Source organism: Heptranchias perlo, chromosome 28, assembly GCF_035084215.1.
Source record: "Heptranchias perlo isolate sHepPer1 chromosome 28, sHepPer1.hap1, whole genome shotgun sequence".
Classification (NCBI taxonomy): Eukaryota; Metazoa; Chordata; class Chondrichthyes; order Hexanchiformes; family Hexanchidae; genus Heptranchias; species Heptranchias perlo.
In genome coordinates this window covers 7,471,552-7,496,931 of record NC_090352.1, presented here as the reverse complement: position 1 = coordinate 7,496,931, position 25,380 = coordinate 7,471,552, and the positions used below count along the sequence as shown (strand labels likewise).

General features: G+C 46.8%; 1 protein-coding gene across 1 annotated transcript in view; it reads left to right on the top strand.

Moving 5' to 3' along the window:
* The window catches only part of mmp28 (matrix metallopeptidase 28), a 102,890-nt gene that overhangs the window by 39,735 nt on the left and 37,775 nt on the right, over positions 1-25,380 (top strand). The window contains exon 3 of the mRNA XM_068007986.1: positions 4,832-5,019. Within this exon, the coding sequence (XP_067864087.1) occupies positions 4,832-5,019 (188 nt within the window). The remainder of the gene's footprint in view (positions 1-4,831; positions 5,020-25,380) is intronic.

Sequence of the window (25,380 nt, the reverse complement as noted above, 5' to 3'; positions counted from 1 at the left end):
CAAAATACTGGTCTAAAAAACCATCTCGTACACACTCCGGGAATTCATCCTTGACAGTATTATTGCTAATTTGGTTTGGCCAGTCTATAGGTAGATTAAAGTCACCCATGATTACTGTAGTACCCTTGTTACATGCATCTCTAATTTCCTGTTGGATCCCATCCCCTACATTACCACTACTGTTTGGAGGCCTATAGACAACTCCCACCAGTGTTTTCTGCCCCTTGGTGCTTCTTAACTCCACCCAGACTGATTTTACACCTTGATTTTCTGAGCCAATAGCCTCTCACTATTGCTCTGATTTCATCCTTTACTAACAACGCCACCCCACCTCCTTTTCCTTTTTGCCTGTCCTTCCTAAATATCGAATACCCCTTGGATATTCAGCCCCCAGCCTTGGTCACCTTGCAGCCATGTCTCCGTAATCGCAATTATATCTTATCCGTTTACATCTATTTGCGCTGTTAGTTCGTCTACCTTATTACGAATGCTTCGTGTATTCAGATACAGTGCCTTTAGATTTGTCTTTTTAACATTTTTAGACATCTTAACATTTTTTTACCCTATTTGTTAGTGCACTCCTTTGTTTGTACGCTCTGTCCCTTCCTGACACAATCTGGTTCTCCTTACCCCAATCACTCTCCTGTACTGCTTCCTTGTCTTTTCTCTTCTCTTTAGCGTTCTAGATTTCTCTCCACCGGGACCCTCCACCCCCCCCCCCCGACCCTTATTTAGTTTAAAGCCCTATCTACCTCCCTAGTTATTCGATTTGCTAGAACTCTGGTCCCAGCATGGTTCAGGTGTAGTCTGTCCTAACGGAACAGCTCTCTCTTTCCCCAGTACTGGTGTCAGTGCCCCATGAATCGAAACCCACTTCTCCCACACCAATCTTTGAGCCACACATTCATCTCCCCGATCCTATTGACCCTATGCCAATTTGCTCATGGCTCAGGTAATAATCCAGAGATTATTACCTATGTGGTTCTGCTTTTTAATTTAATTTAGTCCCCAGCAGCTCAAACTCTCTCAGCAGAACCTTTTTCTCAGTCCTGCCTATGTCGTTGGTACCTACGTGGATCACGACCACTGGATCCTCCCCCTCCCACTCCAAGATCTTCTCCAGCCCGGAGGAGATGTCCTTAACCCTGGCACCGGGTAGGGAAAATAGCCTTCGGGACTCATGCTCCTGGCTGCAGAGAACAATGTCTATCCCTTGCTGGGTACAGTTCCACAGGTGCTGATGCCTTGCTGGGCATGGTTCCATGGGTCAAGGTTGCCCTCCAGTAGTTTGGCCCAGTCATTCTTAATGAGTTTAGGAAGTAATGGGTAGCAGGCTAGTCAACCGTGAGCAGCATCGCTGCTGAGCTTGATCCTGTCTTCACCATCTGTCTACAGATGTGCACTTCTAGTAGGGGTCACTGGATAGGGATCAGAAACAGGAACCCTGACAGATATTTTTCCTGCATTAACCTAGGGCCACTGAAATGAACTGTAGTTACTCCAACCATTGCCCCTGCTGAGATTTGTTAATTCAGCACAGATTGGGCGTTAATCCCAGGACTTTCCTGGCCTGTGTAGCTCAGCCACTCAAGAGCCTCAAACAGCAGAGATCTAAGGGGAGCACCCTGAAATCAGGAGGATCCCTGTGTGCCGTCTCTTCCTTCCCCCGGATTCATTCCAGATAAAGATAACTAATTGAATGAATATTATAAATTGAATTCAAATCATTGAGATGAACTGGATGTAGATGGACTCACCCTCCCATTCACCAAAACAAAAAATCTGTCTGAATAGTGAGAAGCAAGTTCCTGTTCGGAACCCTGTTTCACGACCAGTTACTTGCCTGTGTCGGGCACAGCTCCGGCTAACATGCCCACCCATATGTGAATGGGCACAGTGGATGCCAAGAGGTGACTGCAGGTGGCAAGGAACTGGCGGAACGGCTCTCTGCCAGTGTTTCACCCCCTACCAGGGCAGGACGACCCAAAGCGTTTTATAACTAATGAAGTACTTTTTGAAGTGTAGTCACTACTGTCATGTAGGAAATACAGCAGCCAATTTGCACACAGCAAGATCCCACAAACACCAATGAGATACATGACCAGATGATTTGTTTTAGTGATGTTGGTTGAGGGATAAATATTGGCCAGGACACCAGGGAGAACTCCCCTGCTCTTCTTCGAAACAGTGCCATGGGATCTTTTACCTCCACCTGAGAGGGCACCTGTGTTTAATGTCTCATCTGAAAGACGGCACCTCCAACAGTGTAGCACTCCCTCAGTACTGCACTGGAGTGTTAGCCTGGATTATGTGCTCAACTCTCTGAAGTGGGACCTGGACCCATGGCTCTGACTGGAAGCTGAGATTGTTACTGAGCTAAAAGGATGAGTTTTTTTTAAAAAGTGGCCCAGACGTGTAGACTTGTGAATTGAACTTGGCCCCAGCGAGGGGAATGTTTTATATCTCTGATTATGAACCATGTTGAAGTTCTTGAGTTTGTAATCCTGCTCACAGAGACATAGCATTTACTGGCCCAGGTTAATCCTAAATGATGATTACAAGTACAGGTAATGTGCTTTAAATAGTCAGAACCAGAATCCTGACCCAAACTACCTCTGGTTTCAAATATTTTGACAGATTTTCCCAATGCAGTTTTTAAAATCAGTTAATTACAATTCCAAGTTCCCTCCTGAGTATAACCCATAGCAGTCCTGTTCATATAATCAAATCCAAACAAAACTGATTGATTTTTAGTGAATAAGAGTTGGTTTTAGGAGAGGTGATTTTTCTTTCAGTAGGGTTAGCTAACTGTTTATACCCTGCAGTTCAGGTCTGTGTATGGAAGCATATTACAGCACAGAAAGAGGTCATTTGTCCCATTGTGCCCATGCAAGCTGTTTGAAAGAGCTATCCATTTAGTCCCATACCGTACCCTTTCCCCATACTCTTTTTAAAAAAAAAATTCCATGCGATTCATTCCTCTACCCTTTCCCCATACCCTTTTAAATTCCATGCCATTCATTCCCCTGTCCTGTCCCCATATCCTTTTAAATATTGTTTTTCTAAATATTTATCCACTTCCCCCACTGTTTCTGATAGCACACTCCACGCCCTCTGTAGAAAATAAATTCTCCTAACCGTTCCCTTAGTTCTTTTGTGATGATCTTAAATTTTTGGCCCCTAGTTACCATCTCATCAACTGGTGAAAAGATTTTTTCCTAATTTACCTTATCAAAGCTCCTCATAATTCTGAACACCTCTCTCAGATCTTGTAACCTTCCTCGTTCTAGTGGAAAGAGTCCAATTTCTCTTGTCTCTCTGTCCTTTATAACCAAAGCAACTCATCCCTGGGATCATCTCAGTGAATCTCTTCTGCACCCTCTCCAAAATCTTGACGTCCTCCCTAAAGTAAGGCGCTCGAAACTGGACACAATATTCTAACTGCCGCCTAAACAATGATTAGTACAGGTTTAGCATTTGCTTTTGTACTCTATGCCTCTATTTATAAAACTTTGGATTCCATACAGTTTTTTTTTATGGCTTTATCACTTGTGCTCCACTTTTAAAGATTTGTCCGTCTGAATCCCTCTCTGCTCCTTTAGTGTATATTTTTGCTCCAAGTTCTTTCTCCTAAAATATGCAACCTCACGTTTCACTGCATTCATTTAAATGACATCTATCTGCCCATAGTCTGTGTCCTCTTGAAGTTACTTACTTTCAGTGATAGTAGGCAGGAGTTTCCCCTCTTCTGTTTAATGGAAAGAAAAAGAAAGGATTCACATTTACATAGCACCTATCACGACCTCAGGATACCCCAAAGCCTTTTACAGCCAATAAAGTGCATTTTTGAAATGTAGTCACTGTTGTAATGCAGAAAACATGGCTGCCAATTTGCAGGACACCGGGGAGAACTCCCCTGCTCTTTGAAATAATGCCACAGGATCTTCTACATCCACCTGAGAGGGCAGACGGGGCCTCGGTTATTGTCTCATCTGAAAGACGGCACCTCCAATGGTGCAGCACTCCCTCTGTACTGCACTGGAGTGTCAGTCTGGATTATGTGCTCAAGTCTCTGGAGTGGGGCTTGAACTCATAACCTTCTGCCTCAGAGGCGAGTGTGCCACCACTGTCCTCTATAGTTGTACCTTGTAGACCCTGTTGTTAAGTTTCTGACTATCTGTGAAAGGCAGCACACCCCCACTCCCTCCAGAATGCTTGTTCCTAGTGAGTTGTAGCAACACAAAACCAATAAGTACATGGAAGCCATAAGTGTAATCTCTACCAAGAACACCTCCAGCATCTCCATGGCTCTGAACTAGCATTGCTCAGAAATTCAGATGTACTGATTAGTTAGGCCCCATTGGGTGGATGTTTATCCAATGCACCCCTGAAGCATTTCCAGTGACAGTTATCCACATTTTACTCTCCGTACCCAGCCATATAATACCCCATACCATCAGTATACATGAACTGCCTAACAGCCCAGCTCATTTATTTAAGAGACAAGGTTCAGGAAATGTACCAAGGGAATACTGTCGATAGATGGGCTGGATGGACCAAAGGTCTTCTCCTGCCTGAAACTGTTGCTAAGTCACAATGTAGGCCGTTTTACTTCAACGTGAAAGTAGCCTTTCCTCATATAAACTATAATCAAAATAAATTGGAATTAAGATATTAAGATTTGGATGAGCCTTTTGGTGCTTGCGATGCCTTCTCACCAGGAGCTAAAATGTCCGTGACAATTGATTTGCGATCCTAATGAAGCTGACCCTTCGAGTTGGATGGAGTTCCTCTTTGCTTATTGTTTCTCTCTCTAATGGCCTTTTCCCAGGGAGTTCCAATGGATTTCTCATCTTCCCGTCAGCGGCGCTGTAGATGAATCCACAGTCCGGCAGATGGCTGAGCCGCGGTGCGGAGTCAAGGATATATGGAGTCACAACATCTGGGGAGAACATGTGGAAACCCTGTTCCTGGGACGAGCCAGCAAACCAAGGCGGGTCAAGCGTTACTCGCAACAAGGTAAACAATGGGCGACGTTGGTCTTTGCTCTGCTTTTTCAAAAAATCATTCTCGGGATGTGGGCGTCGCTGGCGAGGCCGGCACTTATTACCCATCCCCAATTGCCCTTGAGAAGGTGGTGGTGAGCCATATTCTTGAACCGCTGCAGTCCGTGTGGTGAAGGTTCTCCCACAGTGCTGTTAGGAAGGGAGTTCCAGGATTTTGACCCAGCGACGATGAAGGAACGGTGATATATTTCCAAGTCAGGATGGTGTGTGACTTGGAGGGGAATGTGCAGGTGGTGTTGTTCCCATGTACCTGCTGCACTTGTCCTTCTAGGTGGTAGAGGTCACAGGTTTTATGAGGCGCTGACGAAGAAGCCTTGGCGAGTTGCTGCAGTACATCTTGGCACCCCGTTCACTCCCTTCACCACCGGCGCACTGTGGCTGCAGTGTGTACCATCCACAGGATGCACTGCAGCAACTCGCCAAGGCTTCTTCGACAGCACCTCCCAAACCCACGACCTCTACCACCTAGAAGGACAAGGGTAGCAGGCATGCAGGAACAACACCACCTGCACGTTCCCCTCCAAGTCACATACTATCCTGACTTGGAAATATATCGCCGTTCCTTCATCGTCGCTGGGTCAAAATCCTGGAACTCCATTCCTAACAGCACTGTGGGAGAACCTTCACCACACGGACTGCAGCGATTCAAGGCGGCTCACCACCACCTTCTCCAGGGCAATTAGGGATGGACAATTCATTCATGGGATGTGGGCATCACTGGCCTTGCCAGTGATGCCCACATCCGATGAATGAATTAAAACAAAAAAGATGGTACACACTGCAGCCACGGTGTGCCGGTGGTGAAGGGAGTGAATGTTTAGGGTGGTGGATGGGGTGCCAATCAAGTGGGCTGCTTTGTCCTGGATGGTGTCGAGCTTCTTGAGTGTTGTTGGAGCTGCACTCATCCAGGCAAGTGGAGAGTATTCCGTCACACTCCTGACTTGTGCCTTGTTACACGCCAATTACTTTGGCCATGTGCAGAGTAATGTTTCAGGGGTTAATAACATGCACTGTTTAATGTTCAGCCATTATTATTACTTCCTTGCTCCTCCCTCCTCACTCTCTTACTTCCTTTCTTGTGGGTTTACACCCCACTCCAGAAACTCGAGTGCAAAATCTAGGCTGACATTCCAGTGCAGTACTGAGGGAGCGCTGCACAGTTAGAGGTGCTGTCTTTTGGATGAGATGTTAAACCGAGGCCCTGTCTGCCCCCTCAGGTGCGCATAAAAGATCTCATGGCACTGTTTGAAGAAGAGCAAGGAAATTCTCCCCAGTGTCCTGGCCAATATTTATCCCTCAACTAACATCACTAAAACAGATGATCTGGTCATTTACCTCATTGCTGTTTGTGGGACCTTGCTGTGCGTAAATTGGCTGCTGTGTTTCCTACATTATAATAGTGACTACACTTCAAAAGTACTTCATTGGCTGTAAAGTGCTTTGGGACGGCCTGAGGCCATGTGTTCTTCTTTCTCTTCTCCTTTCTTTCTATTACTAACTCCAAGAGACTGTTAGCTAAAATTGAAGCTCATGGAATTGAGGGCAAATTATTGACCTGGTTAGGAAATTGGCTCAGCGGCAAGAGACAGGGAGTAGGGATAATGGACAGGTTCTCAAATTGGCAGGATGTGACTAGCGGTGTCCCACAGGGATCTTTGTTGGGGCCTCAACTATTCACTGTATTTATTAATGGCTTAGATGACGGGATAGTGGGCCATATATCCAAGTTTGCCGATGACACAAAGATAGGCAGCATTGTAAGCAGTGTAGATGGAAGCATGAAATTATAGCGAAATATTAATAGATTAAGTGAATGGGCAAAACTGTGGTAAATGGATTTCAATGTAGGCAAGTTTGAGATCATCCACTTTGGACCTAAAAAGAATAGATCAGCGTACTTTCCAAATGGTGAAAAGCTCGAAACAGTGGAGGTCCAAAGAGACATAGGGGTCCATGTATATAGATCATTAAAATGTCATGGATAAGTACAGTAAATAATCAAAAAGGCTAATGGAATGCTAGTCTTTATATCTAGAGGACTAGAATACAAGGGGGGTAGAAGTTATTTTGCAGCTATACAAAGCCCTGGTTAGACCAGATGTGGAGTACTGTGTTCAGTTCTGGGCACTGCACCTTAGGAAGGATATATTGGCCTTGGAGGGAGTGCAATGTAGATTTACTAGAATGATACCTGGACTCCAAGGGTTAAATTACGAGGATAGATTACACAAACTAGGGTTGTATTCCCTGGAATTTAGAAGATTAAGGGATGATTTTATTGATGTTTTCAAGATATTAAGGGGAACTGATAGAGTAGATAGAGAGAAACTATTTCCGCTGGTTGGGGAGTCTAGGACTAGGGGACATGGCCTAAAAATTAGAGCCAGGACTTTCAGGAATGAAGTTAGGAAACGCTTCTACACGCAAAGGGTGGTAGAAGTTTGGAACTCTCTTCTGCAAATAGCAGTTGATGCTAGCTCGGTTGTTAATTTTAAATCTGAGACTGATAGATTTTTGTTAACCAAAGGTATTAAGGAATATGGGGCTAAGGCGGGTATATGGAGTTAGGTCACAGGTCAGCCATGATCCCATTGAATGGCAAAACAGGCTTCCTATGTTCCACGCAGCTGTCAATCATACAGACACTTCCAACTGAGAGGGAAGAGTCCTCTTGTACTTGACAATGGGTGTAAAGTCACAACAGTTATAATGTTGGGCTGTAATTAATGGAGAATAACATCATGAATTGGTTCCTAGACAGTAACCTCAATATTGCAGTGAGTTTGGAAGCTAGTCCTTCATGTAGCTCAGTATTATTGTTAATACGGCAGCTGTTGTATGACTGCGAATGTAAAAGTGAGTCTCCTCTGTGATTCCTGCATTTAGATCAGCACTCTGAGCATGGTGGGGTGATTGGGAGGAGAAGAGGTAAAGAAAGGGAGTGTGGGCGGGATGGCAGATAGAGAGAGGAGAAAGGAAGTAAGAGAGTGTGGGAGGGAAGAGAGGAGAAAGGGAGTAAGAGAGTGTGGGAGGGAAGATGGGAGAAAGAAAGTAAGAAGGGGAGTGTGGAGGGGGAAGAGAGGAGGAAGGGAGTAAGGGAGAGTGGGAGGGAAGAGAGAAGGAAGGGAGTAAGAGAGAGTGGGGGGGAGGAGAGGAGGAAGGGAGTAAGGGAGAGTGGGAGGGAAGAGAGGAGACGGAGTAAGGGGGAGTGGAGGGGGGGGAAAGAGAGGAGAAAGAAAGTAAGGGAGAGTAGGAGGGAAGTAAGGAGAAAGGGAGTAAGAGAGTGTGGAGGGGGAAGAAAGGAGGAAGGGAGTACGAGACTGGCATTGTGCACACTGGGTATTGCATTTCAAGCTTATTTTTAATTTGAAGAAAAACAGAATGGCAGAATTGTGACAAAGTTTTATTTGTTCAGTTAGCACAGATCTTATTTCTGGGTCCTTCACATATTAAGTGCAGTCATGTGATATTTCACGAGTCCATATATTAAGAGGCACCTAAAAGAGTAACTGGATTTTTTTGATACTTGCTTGCTGCAGGCGATGAATTCTCTCAGTGTTCAGCCACTTGAGTTACATCAGACAGCTCAGTGCTGTTCTGTGCAGGCCAACACATTGCTACACCCTTGTCAGTTTAACCAAATCCAATTTAAAACACATGTCAACACTCCCCTCCACTTGCTATCCAAGTGCAGGAAGGAGAATTAGTCTAAAATCCTGTAGCCATGTACTGTTGACATTTTAAGAAGCATTTTTATTAACTCCTTCTTTGCAGTTTCTTGTTAATCTGCCTGAACATGCTGATTAGATTCCCGTCTCTCTGCATCAACTTGCTCCCCATCTTCCATTTCAAACCTCTGTAAAAGGTCTTCGACCCATCTTTCTTCCAAATCCATTCACTTACTGTTCGTGACGGGTGTGGATAATAACAAAGGGAGCTTGGGTCACGAGTTTGATAAGTGAAGTGAGACAGATTCAACGATCCACTAAATTTAGAGGGAAAAGGTTAATTCAGTTGTTGGGATATATTTGGCAAATCTCTTTCATTTTTATGAATAAAGTATTGACAGAACGAAGAGTATTAAAACCCCTGTTGAACAGCCCCAACTCTGTTTTTGAATTACCTAAAGTAGACAGAAAAATGACCGCCTTGGTTAAATTTACTGCCTGATATTGTGCTGAGCCCTGCTGGCCAGGAAGGTGCCAGTTTCCCGGTCAGATTTTCGGTAGGAATGCATCAATGGCTTCAGGACCCCCGCTCTGGAGGAAAGTGTGGAGGGGGGGAACCTGCTCCTGATCACTGTCCAGTCACCTCTGCTGGAAAGTCATGCGTGTGAGCATCACGTTTATTTATCCAGTCTTTATTCCTCTTTTTGACCTTGGCGGTAGGCCTTGAGCCTCCATCTAGGTTTCTCAGCTTTAAGAAAAAGGAGAAGATGAGGCCGTGATGCTCACGTTCAGGGTTGGGTCACCTGCTGACACTCGCTGAGGTACTGGGGGGGGGGCTTCCAACACCCATGTCAGCTGGAGTCAGCACCTTCAGGAGAGGAGTCAGCAGGGGGACAATTGGAGTTAAAACAAAGGCACCATTTCCAGATGGCAGCTTTCTTTGTGGTTTCCTGTTGTGCCAACTCAGTATAATTTGCCAACTGCCACCTACGCAGTTTTGTGACCTGTATAAGACCATTTGTTCGGAGTGTTCATGTGTTTATTAGTATTAATAAACTAGAGTTGGTTTAAAAATATAATCCCGTCCTGTTCTAGTCAGCGCAAACTCCATGTTTTCATATTCAGTTTTAACTATAATTCTTGGTCAATAATAACTCTAAACTCATTGAATTACATAGTGTTTACAGCACAGAAACAGGCCATTCGGCCCAACTGGTCGATGCTGGTGTTTATGCTCCACATGAGCTTCCTCCCATCTTACTTCATCTCACCCTATCAACATATCCTTCTATTTCTTTCTCCCTCGTGTGTTTATCTAGCTTCCCCTTAATGCTATTCACCTCAACTACTTGTAGCAGGTTCCATATTCTTACCACTCTCTGGGTAAAGAAATTTCTCCTGAATTCCATGTTGGATTTATTAATGATCGTCTTAGATTTATGGCCCATTCTTGGGACGTGGGCATCACTGGCAAGGCTGGCATTTGTTGCCACTCCCTAGTTACCCTGAGAGGTGGTGGTGGGCCTTTGATATAACTGAGTGGCTTACTAGGCCACTTCAGAGGGTATTTACGAGTCAACCACATTCTGTCACTCCAGTCCCACACTATAGGCCAGACTGGACCGGGTAAGGACGGCAGATCCCTTCCCTAAAGGACATCACTGAACCAGTTGGATTTTTACAACAAAGCAACAGCTTTGTGGTCCCTTTTACTGATACCAGCTTTTTTATTTCCAGATTTCTTTTTTAACTGAATTAAAATTCTCCAACTGCCATGGTGGGATTTTAAACTCTCTGGATTATTAGTCCAGGCCTCTGGTTTACTAGTCCAGTAACATAACCACTACACTACCGTGTCTACTGGAGTCAGTGAGACTCCCTGGAAACATACAGGACTTCACATCAATGGTACTGAGCATGACGCTGAGTAATGTTAACCTTTCCATCACTGCTGGAGAGGGTCTACAGGACCTAGTAGACATGAAAAAGACTTTGTAAATTGAATCTTTCCCAGGCCCATAGATTATTAAACTGCTCCATTAGGGCTAATATTTGCAAGCAGGCTTGTAATCACCTAAAGGGATTTCAAATCTATTTACGTGTCTGTAACCGAGGACAACTGCTCGAACCTGAAGAGTTCACATGTAGCCTTTCAACAGATGGTGAAAAAATTAACAAATGTCATACCCGAGAGAGTTTCCCAATCCTCGGGTGGAGTATGGATTCCATCCATCGCATGTTCTGCCACAACACGCTCTCCAGACCTGTAGTAACCTGCAGGCCCCCTGAAGTGCCTGTGCTTGTGGAGCAAGCTCTGTTCTACGCCGGGTTATGTAGATGCTTTTCCTGTAGGCACCATCGCATTCTTCAACTTTTCACCTCAATCAAAATAACTTAATGGCAAAAATGTTAAGCGTCAGCCAGAGGATGAGCAGCGACAGTGTAGAACACACAGACCCAGGTCAAGCACAGAATTCCAGTCTGGCTTTGCCATTCCCAGTCCCTCCTTTATGTCTAGATCTGTCTGTGGTTCCTGTGTTATATTACCATTCCTGGTCCTTCCTTTGTGTCGCTAACTTTGCTCAGTTGGTAGCACTGTCCCCTCTGAGTTAGAAAGTCGTAGGTTCAAGCCCTACTCCAGGTCACAAGCGGATAATCTATATTGACTTTCTCAAGTACTTCAGTGCAGTACTTGAGAAAGTGCTGTATTTTCGGAGTTAACTTCTCATCCGATAGATGACAAGTCATCCGCCTGTTTAGGTGGATGTAAAAGATCCCATGTCATTAATCACAGAAGGACAGTGAGTTCTCCCCTGTGTCCTGGCCAACATTCCTCATAGAATCATAGAAATCATAGAAAATTTATGGCACAGAAGGAGGCCATTCGGCCCATCGTGTCCACACCGGCTGAGAAACGAGCCACCCTGCCGAATCCCACTTTCTCACATTTGATCCGTAGCCCTGCAGGTCACGGCTCTTCAGGTGCACATCCAGGTATTTTTTAAATGAGTTGAGGGTTTCTGCCTCTACCACCCTCTCAGGCAGTGAGTTCCAGACCCCCATCACCCTCTGGGTGAAAAATCTTTTCCTCATTTCTGCTCTAATCCTTCTACCAATCACTTTAAATCTATGCCCCCTGGTTATTGACCCCTCCGCTAAGTGAAATAGGTCCTTCCTATTCACTCTGTCTAGGCCCCTCATAATTTTGTACACCTCAATCAAATCACCCCTCAGCCTCCCCTGTTCCAAGGGAAACAACCCCAGCCTATCCAATCTCTCATCATAGCTAAAATTCTCCAGCCCTGGTAACATCCTCATAAATCTTCTCTGTACTCTCTCTGGTGCAATTACATCCTTCCTGTAATGTGGTGACCAGAACTGTGCGCAGTACTCAAGCTGTGGCCTAACTAGTGTTTTATACAGTTCCAGCATAACATCCCTGCTTTTATATTCTATGCCTTGGCTAATAAAGGAAAGCATTCCATATGCCTTCTTAACCACCTTATCTACCTATCCTGTTACCTTCAGGGATCTGTGGACATGCACTCCAAGGTCCCTCACTTCCTCTCCACCTCTCAGTATCCTCCCATTTATTGTGTATTCCCTTGCCTTGTTTGCTCTCCCCAAATGCATTATCTCACACTTCTCCGGATTGAACTCCATTTGCCACTTTTCTGCCCATCTGACCAGTCCATTGATATCTTCCTGCAGTCTACAGCTTTCCTCCTCACTATCAACCATGCGGCCCATCTTTGTGTCATCCGCAAATTTCTTAATCGTGTCCCCTTCGTTTAAGTCCAAATCGTTAATGTATACCACTAAAAGCAAAGGACCTATTACCGAGCCCTGCGGCACCCCACTGGAAACAGCCTCCAATTGCAAAACACCCGTCGACCATTACCCTTTGCTTCCTGCCACTGAGCCAATTTTGGATCCAATTTGCCACAGTCTTTTGGATCCTATGGGCCTTTACTTTTTTGACCAATCTGCCATGCGGGACCTTGTCAAAAGCCTTGCTAAAATCCATGTAGACTACATCAATTGCGCTACCCTCATCGACCCTCCTTGTCACCTCCTTGAAAAATTCAATCAAGTTAGTGAGACACGACCTCCCCTTAACAAATCCGTGCTGACTGTCCTTGATTAGTCCGTGCCTTTCTAAGTGACAGTTTATCCTGTCCCTCAGAATTGATTCCAATAATTTGCCCACCACAGGCTGACTGACCTGTAATTACTCGGTCTATCCCTCGCTCCATTTTTAAACAACGGTACAATGTTAGCAGTCCTCCAATCCTCCAGCACTACGCCTGTATCCAGTGAAGTTTGGAAAATGATTGTTAAAGCCTCCGCTATTTCCTCCCTGGCTTCTTTTAACAGCCTGGGATACATTTCATCCGGCCCTGGTGATTTATCCACTTTCAAAGATGCTAATCTCCTTAATACTTCTTCTCTCACTATGTTTATCCCATCTAATATTTCACAGTCCTTCTCCTCCCTAACTTCAATCCCTGTATCATCCCTCTCCTTTGTGAAGACAGATGCAAAGTATTCATTAAGAACCTTACCCACATCTTCTGCCTCCACACATAGTTTACCTTTTTAGTCTCTAATAGGCCCTATTCTTTCCTTAGTTATCCTCTTGCTCTTTATGTATTTATCAAACATCTTTGGGTTTTCTTTGATTTTACCTGCCAATATTTTTTCATGCCCTCTCTTTGCTTTCCTAATTTCTTTTTTAACTTCAACCCTGAACTTTGTATACTCCTCCTAAGCTTTCCCCTCAACCAACACCAAAAACGGATTCATTGATGAAGTCAATGGAAAGTAAAATCGGGTAAATGGGGTGGCTGGTCAGTTTCCTGCAGGTGGGTTAGGTTAAAATAAAGAAAGAAAGAACTTGCTTTTATATAGAGCCTTTCACAACCTCAGGGCGTCCAATAGTGCTTTACAGCCAATGAAGTACTTTTGAAGTGTAGTCACTGTTGTAATGTAGGAAACGCAGCAGCCAATTTGCACACAGCAAGGTCCCACAAACAGCAATGAGATAAATGACCAGATAATCGGTTTTAGTGATGTTGGTTGAGGGATAAATATTGGCCAGGGCACCGGGGAGAACTCCCCTGCTCTTCTTCGAATAGTGCTATGGGATCTTTTACATCCACCTGAGAGGGCAGATGGGGCCTCGGTTAAACGTCTCATCTGGAAGACGGCACCTCTGACAGTGCAGCACTCCCTGACCCTGTCTGTCTTTCTTTCAACACACGTTAGAGTTAAATCCATTGTTTCTGATCGGCTGCCAGTGAAAATTGATCAGTGAAAAGTTGTGTCAGTTTGAGGATAATCTCCTAACTCTGGAGAAGAGTTAGCATTAGTTTTTGGCTGGATTAGTGACTTTGGCTATTGCACCATATTTTCAATCAGGTTTCTGTTGGACGATTCGCTGTGGCTGTATTTTATTACCGTATTGTAGGTGTCAGATGACGAAAGCTAGATTTGTTTGCTCTCAGCATGCCTTGGAAATTCATCACTGAAAGAATTCAGACAGAATCTGTAATAAAAAAATTAACCAGTTAATTTAAAATGAAGTGTAATTTCATGTCCTCACAGCACCAAACAGTGTGCACAATTTTTAGTTGCTAGCCATTCAGCTGATAATTTAACTTTCAGAGAGTTGGCCCAACATTATTCCTACACTGCAGATAAATTATTAATGCACTCACCCCAAATGGAACATTCCTATCTTTTGCTTTGTATTAATTTCTATGACACTGAACTTCTGACACGTCAATTTTTTTTCTACCCCTCCCCCTCTCTTCCTCTTCCTCTTCCTCTTCCCCCATCCCCCCTCTCTCCCCTTCCCCCATCCCCCTCTCTCCCCTTCCCCCTCCCCCTCTCTCACCTCCCCATCCCTCCCCCTCTCTCCTCTTCCCTCCCCCCCGACTCTCCTCTTCCCTCACCCCCTCTCTCCTCTTCCCTCACCCCCTCTCTCCTCTTCCCTCCCCCCTCTCTCCTCTTCCCTCCCCCCTCTCTCCTCTTCCCTCCCCCCTCTCTGCTCTCCCTCTCTCCTCTTCCCTCCCCCTCTCTCCTCCCTCCCCCCCCTCTCCTCTCCCCCCCCCCCTCTCTCCTCTCCCTCCCCCCCTCTCTCCTCTTACCCTCCCCCCTCTCTCCTCTTCCCTCCCCCCTCTCTCCTCTTCCCTCCCCCCCTCTCTCCTCTTCCCTCCCCCCTCTCTCCTCTTCCCTCCCCCCTCTCTCCTCTTCCCTCCCCCCCTCTCTCCTCTTCCCTCCCCCCCTCTCTCCTCTTCCCTCCCCCCTCTCTCCTCTTCCCCTCCCCCCCTCTCTCCTCTTCCCTCCCCCCCTCTCTCCTCTTCCCTCCCCCCCTCTCTCCTCTTCCCTCCCCCCCTCTCTCCTCTTCCCTCCCCCCCTCTCTCCTCTTCCCTCCCCCCCTCTCTCCTCTTCCCTCCCCCCTCTCTCCTCTTCCCTCCCCCCTCTCTCCTCTTCCCTCCCCCCCTCTCTCCTCTTCCCTCCCCCCCTCTCTCCTCTTCCCTCCCCCCTCTCTCCTCTTCCCTCCCCCCCTCTCTCCTCTTCCCTCCCCCCCTCTCTCCTCTTCCCTCCCCCCCTCTCTCCTCTTCCCTCCCCCCCTCTCTCCTCTTCCCTCCCCCCCTCTCTCCTCTTCCCTCCCCCCTCTCTCCTCTTCCCTCCCCCCCTCTCTCCTCTTCCCTCCCCCCTCTCTCCTCTTCCCTCCCCCCCTCTCTCCTCTTCCCCCCCCCCTCTCTCCTCTTCCCTCCCCCCCTCTCTCCTCTTCCCTCCCCCCCTCTCTCCTCTTCCCTCCCCCCCTCTCTCCTCTTCCCTCCCCCCCTCTCTCCTCTTCCCTCCCCCCTCTCTCCTCTTCCCTCCCCCCCTCTCTCCTCTTCCCTCCCCCCTCTCTCCTCTTCCCTCCCCCCCTCTCTCCTCTTCCCTCCCCCCCTCTCTCCTCTTCCCTCCCCCCTCTCTCCTCTTCCCCCCCCTCTCTCCTCTTTCCCCCCCCCTCTCCTCTTTCCCCCCCCTCTCTCCTCTTTCCCCCCCTCTCTCCTCATTCCCCCCCCTCTCTCCTCTCCCCCCCCTCTCTCCTCTTTCCCCCCCTCTCTCCTCTTTCACCCCCCCTCCTCTTTCACCCCCCCTCCTCTTTCACCCCCCCTCCTCTTTCACCCCCCCTCCTCTTTCACCCCCCCTCCTCTTTCACCCCCCCTCCTCTTTCCCCCCCCTCCTCTTTCCCCCCCCTCCTCTTTCCCCCCCCCCCTCCTCTTCCCCCCCCTCTCCTCTTTCCCCCCCCCTCTCCTCTTTCTCCCCCCCCCCCTCTCCTCTTTCCCCCCTCTCTCCTCTTTTTCCCCCCCTCTCTCCTCTTTTTCCCCCCCCTCTTTCCCCCCCCCCTCTCTCCTCTTTTCCCCCCCCTCTCTCCTCTTTTTTCCCCCCCTCTCTCTCCTCTTTTTTCCACCCTCTCTCTCCTCTTTTTCCCCCCCCTCTCTCCTCTTTTCCCCCCCCCTCTCTCCTCTTTTTCCCCCCCTCTCTCCTCTTTTTCCCCCCCTCTCTCCTCTTTTTCCCCCCTCTCTCCTCTTTTTCCCCCCCTCCTCTCTTTTTTCCCCCCTCCTCTCTTTTTTCCCCCCTCCTCTCTTTTTTCCCCCCTCCTCTCTTTTTTCCCCCCTCCTCTCTTTTTTTTCCCCCTCCTCTCTTTTTCCCCCCCTCCTCTCTTTTTCCCCCCCTCCTCTCTTTTTCCCCCCCTCCTCTCTTTTTCCCCCCCTCCTCTCTTTTTCCCCCCTCCTCTCTTTTTTCCCCCCCTCCTCTCTTTTTTCCCCCCTCCTCTCTTTTTTCCCCCCCTCCTCTCTTTTTTCCCCCCCTCCTCTCTTTGTTCCCCCCCTCCTCTCTTTGTTCCCCCCCTCCTCTCTTTGTTCCCCCCTCCTGCCTTTGTTCCCCCCTCCTGCCTTTGTTCCCCCCTCCTGCCTTTGTTCCCCCCCTCCTCTCTCTTTTTTCCCCCCTCCTCTCTCTTTTTTCCCCCCCTCCTCTCTCTTTTTTCCCCCCCTCCTCTCTCTTTTTTCCCCCCCTCCTCTCTCTTTTTTCCCCCCCTCCTCTCTCTTTTTTCTTCCCCCCCCTCCTCCTCCTTTCTCCCCCCCCCCCTCTCCTCTTTTTCCCCCCTCCTTTTCAAGGAGCTAATCCATGCTGGGGCATAATTCCACAGAAGCTAGCAATCCTTTGGTACCTTAGTCAAGTGCCTCAGATAATGGAGTCAGCCATGGGAATTGATTCAGTTCCAATCTTCCATCACGCACCATGTCACCTTGGAGTCAACATGAAGGTATTGGCAAAGAGACATACCCATCATGAGGTTGACTCCCAATCTGGGGTATTCAGTGAAAGGGTAGTGTAGGACAGAGCGTTCCCTCCTTACAACAATGTCCCCTTTTTGCTACAAATCCAACTCACAACTTAGTCCTGATTCTCACACATGGGCCAAAGGAAACCCTTCTGTTGCATCTCTAGTTCTGAAACATGCAGACAAACCTTGATCATATTTAAAAATATATTCATTTCCTTAGTTTCCTTTGTTAAAGGGGTATCGACTGAGATTTTTTTCTGTTTGAACACTGCCTGCTCATCACTACAGCCTGCAACCTTACAAAATAAGAATTGGTGTCCAGTTAGCGAGCTATTATAAAATGTCCCTCCTTTCTTCCAATCCCCTCAATATCAGAGCAAGGAACCTGCTCTCGATCTGAGAGCTCTGCGTTCCTCCAATTCTGGCCTCTTGCCCATCCCCCACTTCCTTCGCCCCACAATTGGGGGCGGTGCCTTCAGCTGTCTAGGCCCAAAACTCTGGAATTCACTCTCTAAACCCCTCTACCTCTCTCTCCTTCTTTAAGACGCTCCTTAAAACCTACCTCTCTGACCATGCTTTTGGTCACCCATCCTAATATCTCTTAATGTGGCTCGGTGTCAATTGTTGCCTGATAACACTCCAGTGAAGCGCCTTGGTGTGTTTTACTACATTAAATGTTGTTGCGAGGAGGTGGGGAGAATGATTGACTATGTCTGTCCTTCCTTCCATTTTTTTACTCTCTCCCTTCCCTTCCCTCCTTCTCTGCATCTCCCCAGAATTGTCAAGAGTGGCACTGAACTCATAAACTGCATTTTAAACCTCCGTCAATGGTTATGCCCGTGTCTCTATCAGTTGACTAACCGTTAGCCTGAGTTCCAGTCTCACAGGCTGATAGGCTCACGGGAGGAAACTGACCCTTGCAACTGAGGTAAAGCATACTGTCGGGGGAAAAAAATGTCAAAACACTGATTAATGCCGGAGCTTTGGGAATTCCAGCCAAGAATCTAGGTGTCCAAGCATCCCTGGGAAGTTTTGGAAAGGATGTTTGTGGCCACTGATTAGGAACAGCACAGGAATCCCTGTGTAAGCAACTCATTTCCTAACCCGGGGGGCAAACGGCAGAAACCAAACTTGCCACACAAATCTTACTCTGTTGTCCCACAATCGAGGCTGGGCTGATCAACTTTATTTGCTCAAATAAAATATATACATAAGAACTGAAATCTGATTTTACTGAAAAGTTATCAAAGTTTTCCCCCACGGGACTGTTTCTCGGGTTAGTAAAGGAGACCAGTAATTTGAAAATGGTGCTTTGCTGACCCCCATCAGCGCTGTTGTCAGGAATCCCCCAAATCGCTCACTTCATACGTCCACTATCTACTGCGGAACTGAGCCATGCAAAGCAGGAAAGTCCCAGGTTCGATTTTCCCCCCAGTCTATGCTGGTCTCAGCTGGCACAATAGTAAGGGTTGTCCAATTGTCCTTTGACATCTCTAGGCGAAGGAAAAAATCAACCTGGGCTCCGGCTTCCAGTTTCCTGGTGGAAGCGGGGTGTGTGTGTGTGTGTGTGTGTGTGTGTGTGTGTGTGAGAACAAGGATGGCCATCAGGGCAAGGTATCAAATGAGTGGCTGGAGCCCAGGGATCTAGGCCCCAAGAGTTAGCAGCAGGAGAGAAGAAAGGGGGGGGGAGGGGAGTCCTTAAAGGGCTTCATACTTTATTGAAGTATACAGTTAAACTTATTTATAGCTCATTTTGGCAGAATTTTCTCATGTATACAAAGGCTGCAAGTTAGAATTACCAACCCTCCAGGAATTAAAGATTATCCTCCTGGAAACTGTTGCGAGCAAACCTGGAGAAAAATCATAGGGGCATTAAAAAAAAATTGTGTTTTTTCATTTTCTTTGAACACTTTTGTTTGTTAGTTATAAAAATATTGGAGTTGGGGGAAAAAAGGCTGTTTGACTGGACGGGGAGGTTGGAGGTCATTTGATGAAACCGCCAGGAATAAGTCCAACCAGAGTTGGAAACCCTACTGCAGGTGTTGCAGCCCCAGATGTTTCTAGAACTGCTCTACTGTCAGGTTGGAGTCTGCAGAGTGTTTATGCAACAGCAACTTGCTTTAATGTAGAGAAACATTCCCAAGGCGCTTCACAGAGGCGTAATTAAACAAAAAATGGATGCCAAGCTAAATAAGGAGATATTTGGAGGGGTGACTAAAAGCTTGGTCAAAGAGGTGGGTTTTAAGGAGAGTTTTAAAGGAGGAAAGGGAGTTGGAGGTGGGGAGGTTTAGGGCGGGAATTCCAGAGTTTAGGGCCTGGATGGCTGAAGGCACGGCCGCTAATGATGGGGCCAAGGGAACGGGGGATGTTCTCAGAGGGTTGTAGGGCTGGAGGAGGTTGCAGAGATAGAGAGAGGCGAGGCTATGAAGGGATTTAAATACAAGGATGAGAATTTTAACTGTGAATTCCATTTAAAAAGTCTGGATATCCGTATAAGTGACCGTGAAACCAACTAGTTCACTAATGTCCCTAAGGGAAGGAAACCTGCTGTCCTGACCCGGTCTGGCCTACATGTAACTCCAGTCCCACACCAACGTGGTTGACTCTTAACTGCCCTCTGAAGTGGCCCAGCAAGCTGCTCAGTTGTATCAAAACCACTGCAAAGAATAACAAGAATAAAAAAACAGGCACCAGACGGACTGCAGCGGTTCAAGAAGAAGGCTCACCACCATCTTCTCGAGGGCAACTAGGGATGGGCAAAAAATGCCGATCTTGCCAGCGTCGCTCATGTCCTGAGAATAAATTTTTTAAAAAGAGGGTAACTGGCACAAACTATCTTTACTGTTCCATGGCACGTACATCTGACTCACGGTACCCTGGGAAACATTCGAGTTAAGGAGCACTGGACCACTTGACCACATCAACCAGCCAGAGAACTTGAGAAATGCGTTTGCCTTTATAGCAGCGACTGTTCTCTTCAAGAATACAAAAGCCTCATTATTGATGAGCAATGCAGATGAAGTGCATTCCGCCCAATTTTGAAAGAGCATCAATGACACTTTGTCATCAGTGCAATAATGTATCTGGGGAGTAATTTCTAACCAGTTTCTTTAGCTTTATGTGAATGTAGCATGTGGATCATTCATTGTACCACTGTAAATTTTCTATTTCTCTTTCCCTCTGCTCCCTCGGCAACAAAGCAAGTGTGGGTCGGGAATTGGAGTTACAATGTCATGACTGTCTGCGACGCATGCTCCCTTTTGAGTGCACCTTCTTCACTGGGAGCGTGAGATAACAAAATTAACCCTGTAGACCCACGCTGCTGTTTAACTAGTTGCTACAATACCCCACGAGGTTTAAGGTAAACCTGGCTTTGTTTCACTCTTCATCTAGTTACTCTAAATACTGCTCCAGCTGAGATCAGTTCCTGCTGTCAAAGGCACCCTTGCCAGTCTCGCTTGGTGTTGTGTTGATGAAAGAGTCTGTGATGAAAAGTCCAGGGCTGGGTTACCAGCTCTGGTTGGACATATTACTGGAGGTATCGTCACATGACCTCCCGCCTCCAACTGCCCTGCCCCCGCATTCCCGCAATTGGTCACCCGACACGTCCATTCTCGCGCAGCACCGCCTTCCCCCTCCCATTGGAGGACTCTTCATTACCCTATTGGATGATTCTTGACCGTCAGTCAAACAACCTTATTTTCCCATCTCCAGTATTTTTATATGAAAGTGTTCAAAGAAAATGGAAAAAAACCACCTTTTTTTAAAAAATAATTTTTCTCCTGGGTCGCTGGAAGTGGTGTCCAGGTGATTAATCTTTAATTCCTGGAGACTCCAGGGCAATCCTGGAGAGGGTGGCAACTCTTCCCAGGTCACAGCAGAGCCCGGTGTTCATCGTCTGGTCAGGCGTATCAGGGGACCTGTCAGGATGACCCTGTCGAGTGGATTTATATTGTTGTTTTGGGTAAAACGAACCTAGGTGGGTCAATGAGAAGGACTGCAGTCCCATCGGGTATGATAACTCTTCCATTCCTTTTCCTGCTGTCATCCGGCCTCTTCCTCTGTTTCCTCTGTAATTATTGGGCTGGAGAATATGTGTCTTCATTTCAAGAGTTCAGTCGCCAACTGCTTGCCCTTTGGAAGGAGTTCTGAAGTTAGTGAGAGCTATCTGTCTCGCTCATTAGTGGAAATGACAGAAATGACCTGGAATCTAAGTCAGGCGGTGTTTCATTTAATTACTGTACCTAGATAGACACTTGGACTGAGACAAAGGTTTTTGTTCTTTGATCTTGATTTGAGATGCTTTGAAGTTGCTTTTTTTGACTGAATCATACATGTGTAATTAACGGCAATAAAACATCTCCGGTTTGACCAGATTTTGAAGGGTTGGAAATTCAAACTTCAAAATGAGTTCTTATTTTTAAAATGACCGTCAAACTGAAGTGGTCAGAAAAGTACTTTACTTGTATGGACATGACAAGTTGTAGTGAGTAGTGTTTAGACAGCACTGCCTGAAATGTACAGAGACAGTTATATAAATGCAATCATTATTTTAAATCACTGCATCAAATCAAAATACCTCAAAAAGCTTTGTGCAATGAATTACCTTTTGAAACACAATGTCAGCTTGCTTTAACAGTGGCACTTTTACCTCTGACTTAGGTTCGGGTCCCACAGTCGGAATAGAGTGCATGATCTAGGCCAACACTTCAGTGTAGTACCGAGAGAGTGCTGCATTGTCAGAGGGGCCGTCTTTCAGACAAGACTTTAAACCAAGATCCTGTTCACCTGTTCAAGTGGACTTAAAAGATCCCACTGGTATTTTCAAAGAAGAGCAGGGGAGTTCTCCCAATGTCCCGGCCAACCCTGAACCAACACACATTAACTGACCATTCGTCTCGTTGCTGATGGTGGGAACTTGCTATATTGGCTGCTACTTCAAAAGTGATCCATCAGTTGTGAAGTGTTTTGGGATGTCCTGAGGATGTGAAAGGTGCTATATAAATGCAAGTTCTTTCTTTTATAGGGACTGTTATGTAGGTAAATGTGACAGTCATTTCAGAATGTATTACAGGAGTGAAACACTCTCCTCATTTTTAAAAATATTTGATTTCAGGATGTGGGGAATGCTGGTAGGGCAGCATTTAATGTGCATTTCTGGTTGCCCTGACAGCTGGCTTATGAGACCATGTTATAATGTGGGACTGCAGTCACAGGCCACAACAGGGAGGGGTGATGAAAGGCTCTCTTCCCCCTAAGAACGTCAGTGAACTAGTTGGGTCTTTACAACAATCTGATTGCTGGTCCAGAACCTAAAGCAATAGACTACCCCTTGGGATATTAGGGTACATTCACTGATCCTCACTCCTAGTGGGGAGTTACATTCATAGGGGATGTGGGTCAGGGAGTCAGTGCTATGGTGTTGTAGGCCCTATCTTCAACTGGCACTTAGGCTCGGGGACTCAGCTCCCAAGATCAGTGGGGTATAATTGTCTCATCTCAGAATTTGCCCCATAAACTATTTTTCAAAAAATTAATTTAATTTAAACATTGAGGAATTTAGTGCAAATATATTCGCCGGGAATTTCCTGGGGTGGGGTCTCCCGATCCGCTGCTGTATCTCTGGCTGAAATTCGGCGGAAACCGTGGATACACCACGTAAAAAGGGTTTCCACCGATCTTCCGCGGAAGTTACAACGGCCGAACGAGGATCTCTCCCTTGAGGAAATTCCCGGCTAAGATCGGCAATGAAAGCTTTCTGCCTTATAGGGAGAAACGTTTTCTACCGAGGTCCTGGCCGTGACTCAATGGTAGCACTCCCAGCCTGTGAGTCAGGAGGATCATGGGTTCAAATCCCAGTCCAGAGACTTGAGCACATAATCCAGGCTGACACTCCCAGTGCAGTACTGAGGGAGTGCTGCACTGTTGAGATGTTAAACTGAGGCCCCATCTGCCCTCTCAGGTGAATGTAAAAGATCCCACGGTGCTGAACGAAGATGAAAAGGGGAGTTCTCACCGTGTCCTGACCATTATTTATCCCTCAACCAACATCACTAAAAGAAACAGATTATTTGGTCATTTATCCCATTGCTGTTTGTGGGACCTTGATGTTCACAAATTGGCTGCTGTTTCCCTACATTACAACAGTGACTACACTTCAAAATTACTTTGTTGTTTGTAAAGCGCTTTGGGATATCCTGAGATTCTTTCCTATTTCACTACAGGTGCCTATAGTGTTTCTCTTAATTCTCCCAATGGCTCAGTGAGTTTATCTAGTTAATAACTGAGCCATTCAGTTGTGGAAGATCCCAGGTTCGATCCCCGGTCTGTACTGACTTAGCAGGGTTGCAGTAAAACCATTACAAAACGACCTTAATGCTGCAGGATTAGGGAGGGGGTGAAGACGGGCACGATTCCCAGGACTTCCTGGATATGCGTGTGTCGACATCAGGTGATAATAGTGATTCCTCCCTAGGTCAAATAGCTGATGCTCACTGTTGAGGCTCACACACGAATGATGGCTATCAGAGCGAGATAGTGAAGAGTGCCGACTGCCCGAGGAACTGCCTTGAAGCGTGGAATAAACGACGTTAAGAGAAGATGGCAAGGAAGAAAATTGGGGAGGGAGCAAAAAAATAAGCAGCTTTCTTATTTTCAGTGTTAAACCGAAGCAACACATCTCAGTTTGGCCGCTGAAGTGTCCAAACATTTGCCTGAAAAAAAAATGGCACTTTGTTTAAAAATAATTTCAATTAGCGGTTGAGCAGTGCAGTGAGTTAGTGACCTGCCAGGACACAGGTCCTGGACTCAATTTAACACAAACTGACAGGAAAAGGTCTCCCATTTTTGATGACTATAAGAGACATAAATAAAATGAGGTTGGGCAGTTTCTCGGCCACTGCAGGTCACCACCCATGAACCGACACTGAACGAATATCTCACTGGGACGGGGCACATGTGTTGACACTGGAAATTTCACACTGGCACAGTGGGGGAGGGGTTCTTTGAGGCAGAGTAGAGGGAGCCTCGAACACACCTTGAACCTGAGCTAATGGCGTTAAATGGCTGCGACGAGTGGCAACGCATTCTTCCCCCCCCCCCTCCCAGCGATGATATCCCTCCCTCACACAAAAGTTCACACACAAAAAGTTGACTTAAGCCCCGAAACGGTCTCCGATTCTGTGTGGGTGGGGAATATGGATAAACATAAGCCCAGCGGTTTATTCACTGCGGTGATGTTTCTACGGGAAGCTATGGTTCAGTATTCCGCACCAAACTAATTGCTTACTTAGCTTCCAGTAAAAGTGCAGGAACTGCCTTATCTTCTAGAGAGCTGCGATCATTCCAACTGGGAATCGTTCCACACTGACCTTGCAGACAAGCACAGTGCAACAGCTCTGGTCTACATTTCATGTTGTGCTAATACTTAACAGTTGAGGTGGTATGCTGCAAATAAAAAAAAACTTCTGTCCTTTTGCATTGCCCAAGAAATGCAACCAGATCTGCCATCTCCCGTATCAAAAATGGGCTTCCTGTTGCTTTGTGCTGATTATCTTGTAGAAATTGCTGTACATTCCAATGTTCAGTTGTTTGCGACCAGTCAACCCCTACTTCCTCCCATTGGCCAGCCAGGCTCTCCTTAAAATGAGGGGGCTGAAAACAGAACGTCCCGTCTTTATTTTACAGGATTTATAGGTTTAAAATAGAGGCTGCCCCCTCTTCACTGGACACAAAACAGGAAGATGAAGGCGTTCCATTTGTGGGAAAGAGAAAGTTGATACAGGGTTCCACCTGATGGCTGGAGCAACATCTTTATAATGTTAACATCTGCAACTTGACAGAGATATAAGCCCCGCTATTTAAGGAGGGGGGGACAGGGGGGTGCGGCCCTCTCAGTGGCTGGGAATCCCGGGAAGGCGGAAGTCCTGATGAATTTAACGGCAGGACCTCATTGGCACTTTTTTACTCTGTTTCTCGCCCTGCAGCCAGTCAGATTGAGAGTCTGTCCGGCTGCTGGGTGGGAAAGCCTGCTGTACAAGGCCGTAGCCATGGAGTGCTGGGGACAGTCCCCGGCAATCCAGAAGATCGGGGGTCAGTTTGGGGGGGGGGGCTCGGAGCCCGGGGGGAGGAAGAGATCATAGGGAGAGAGAGTTGGCGTGGAGAGAGTCATCATGGGGAGGGGAGAGATCGCGGGAAGGGAGTGATCATGTGGCGAGGGATCGGGGGGAGAGAGACTGTGGGGAGGGAGAGATCAGGGGCGAAGGGAGGGATCGGGGGAGAGGGATCGCGGGGAGGGAGG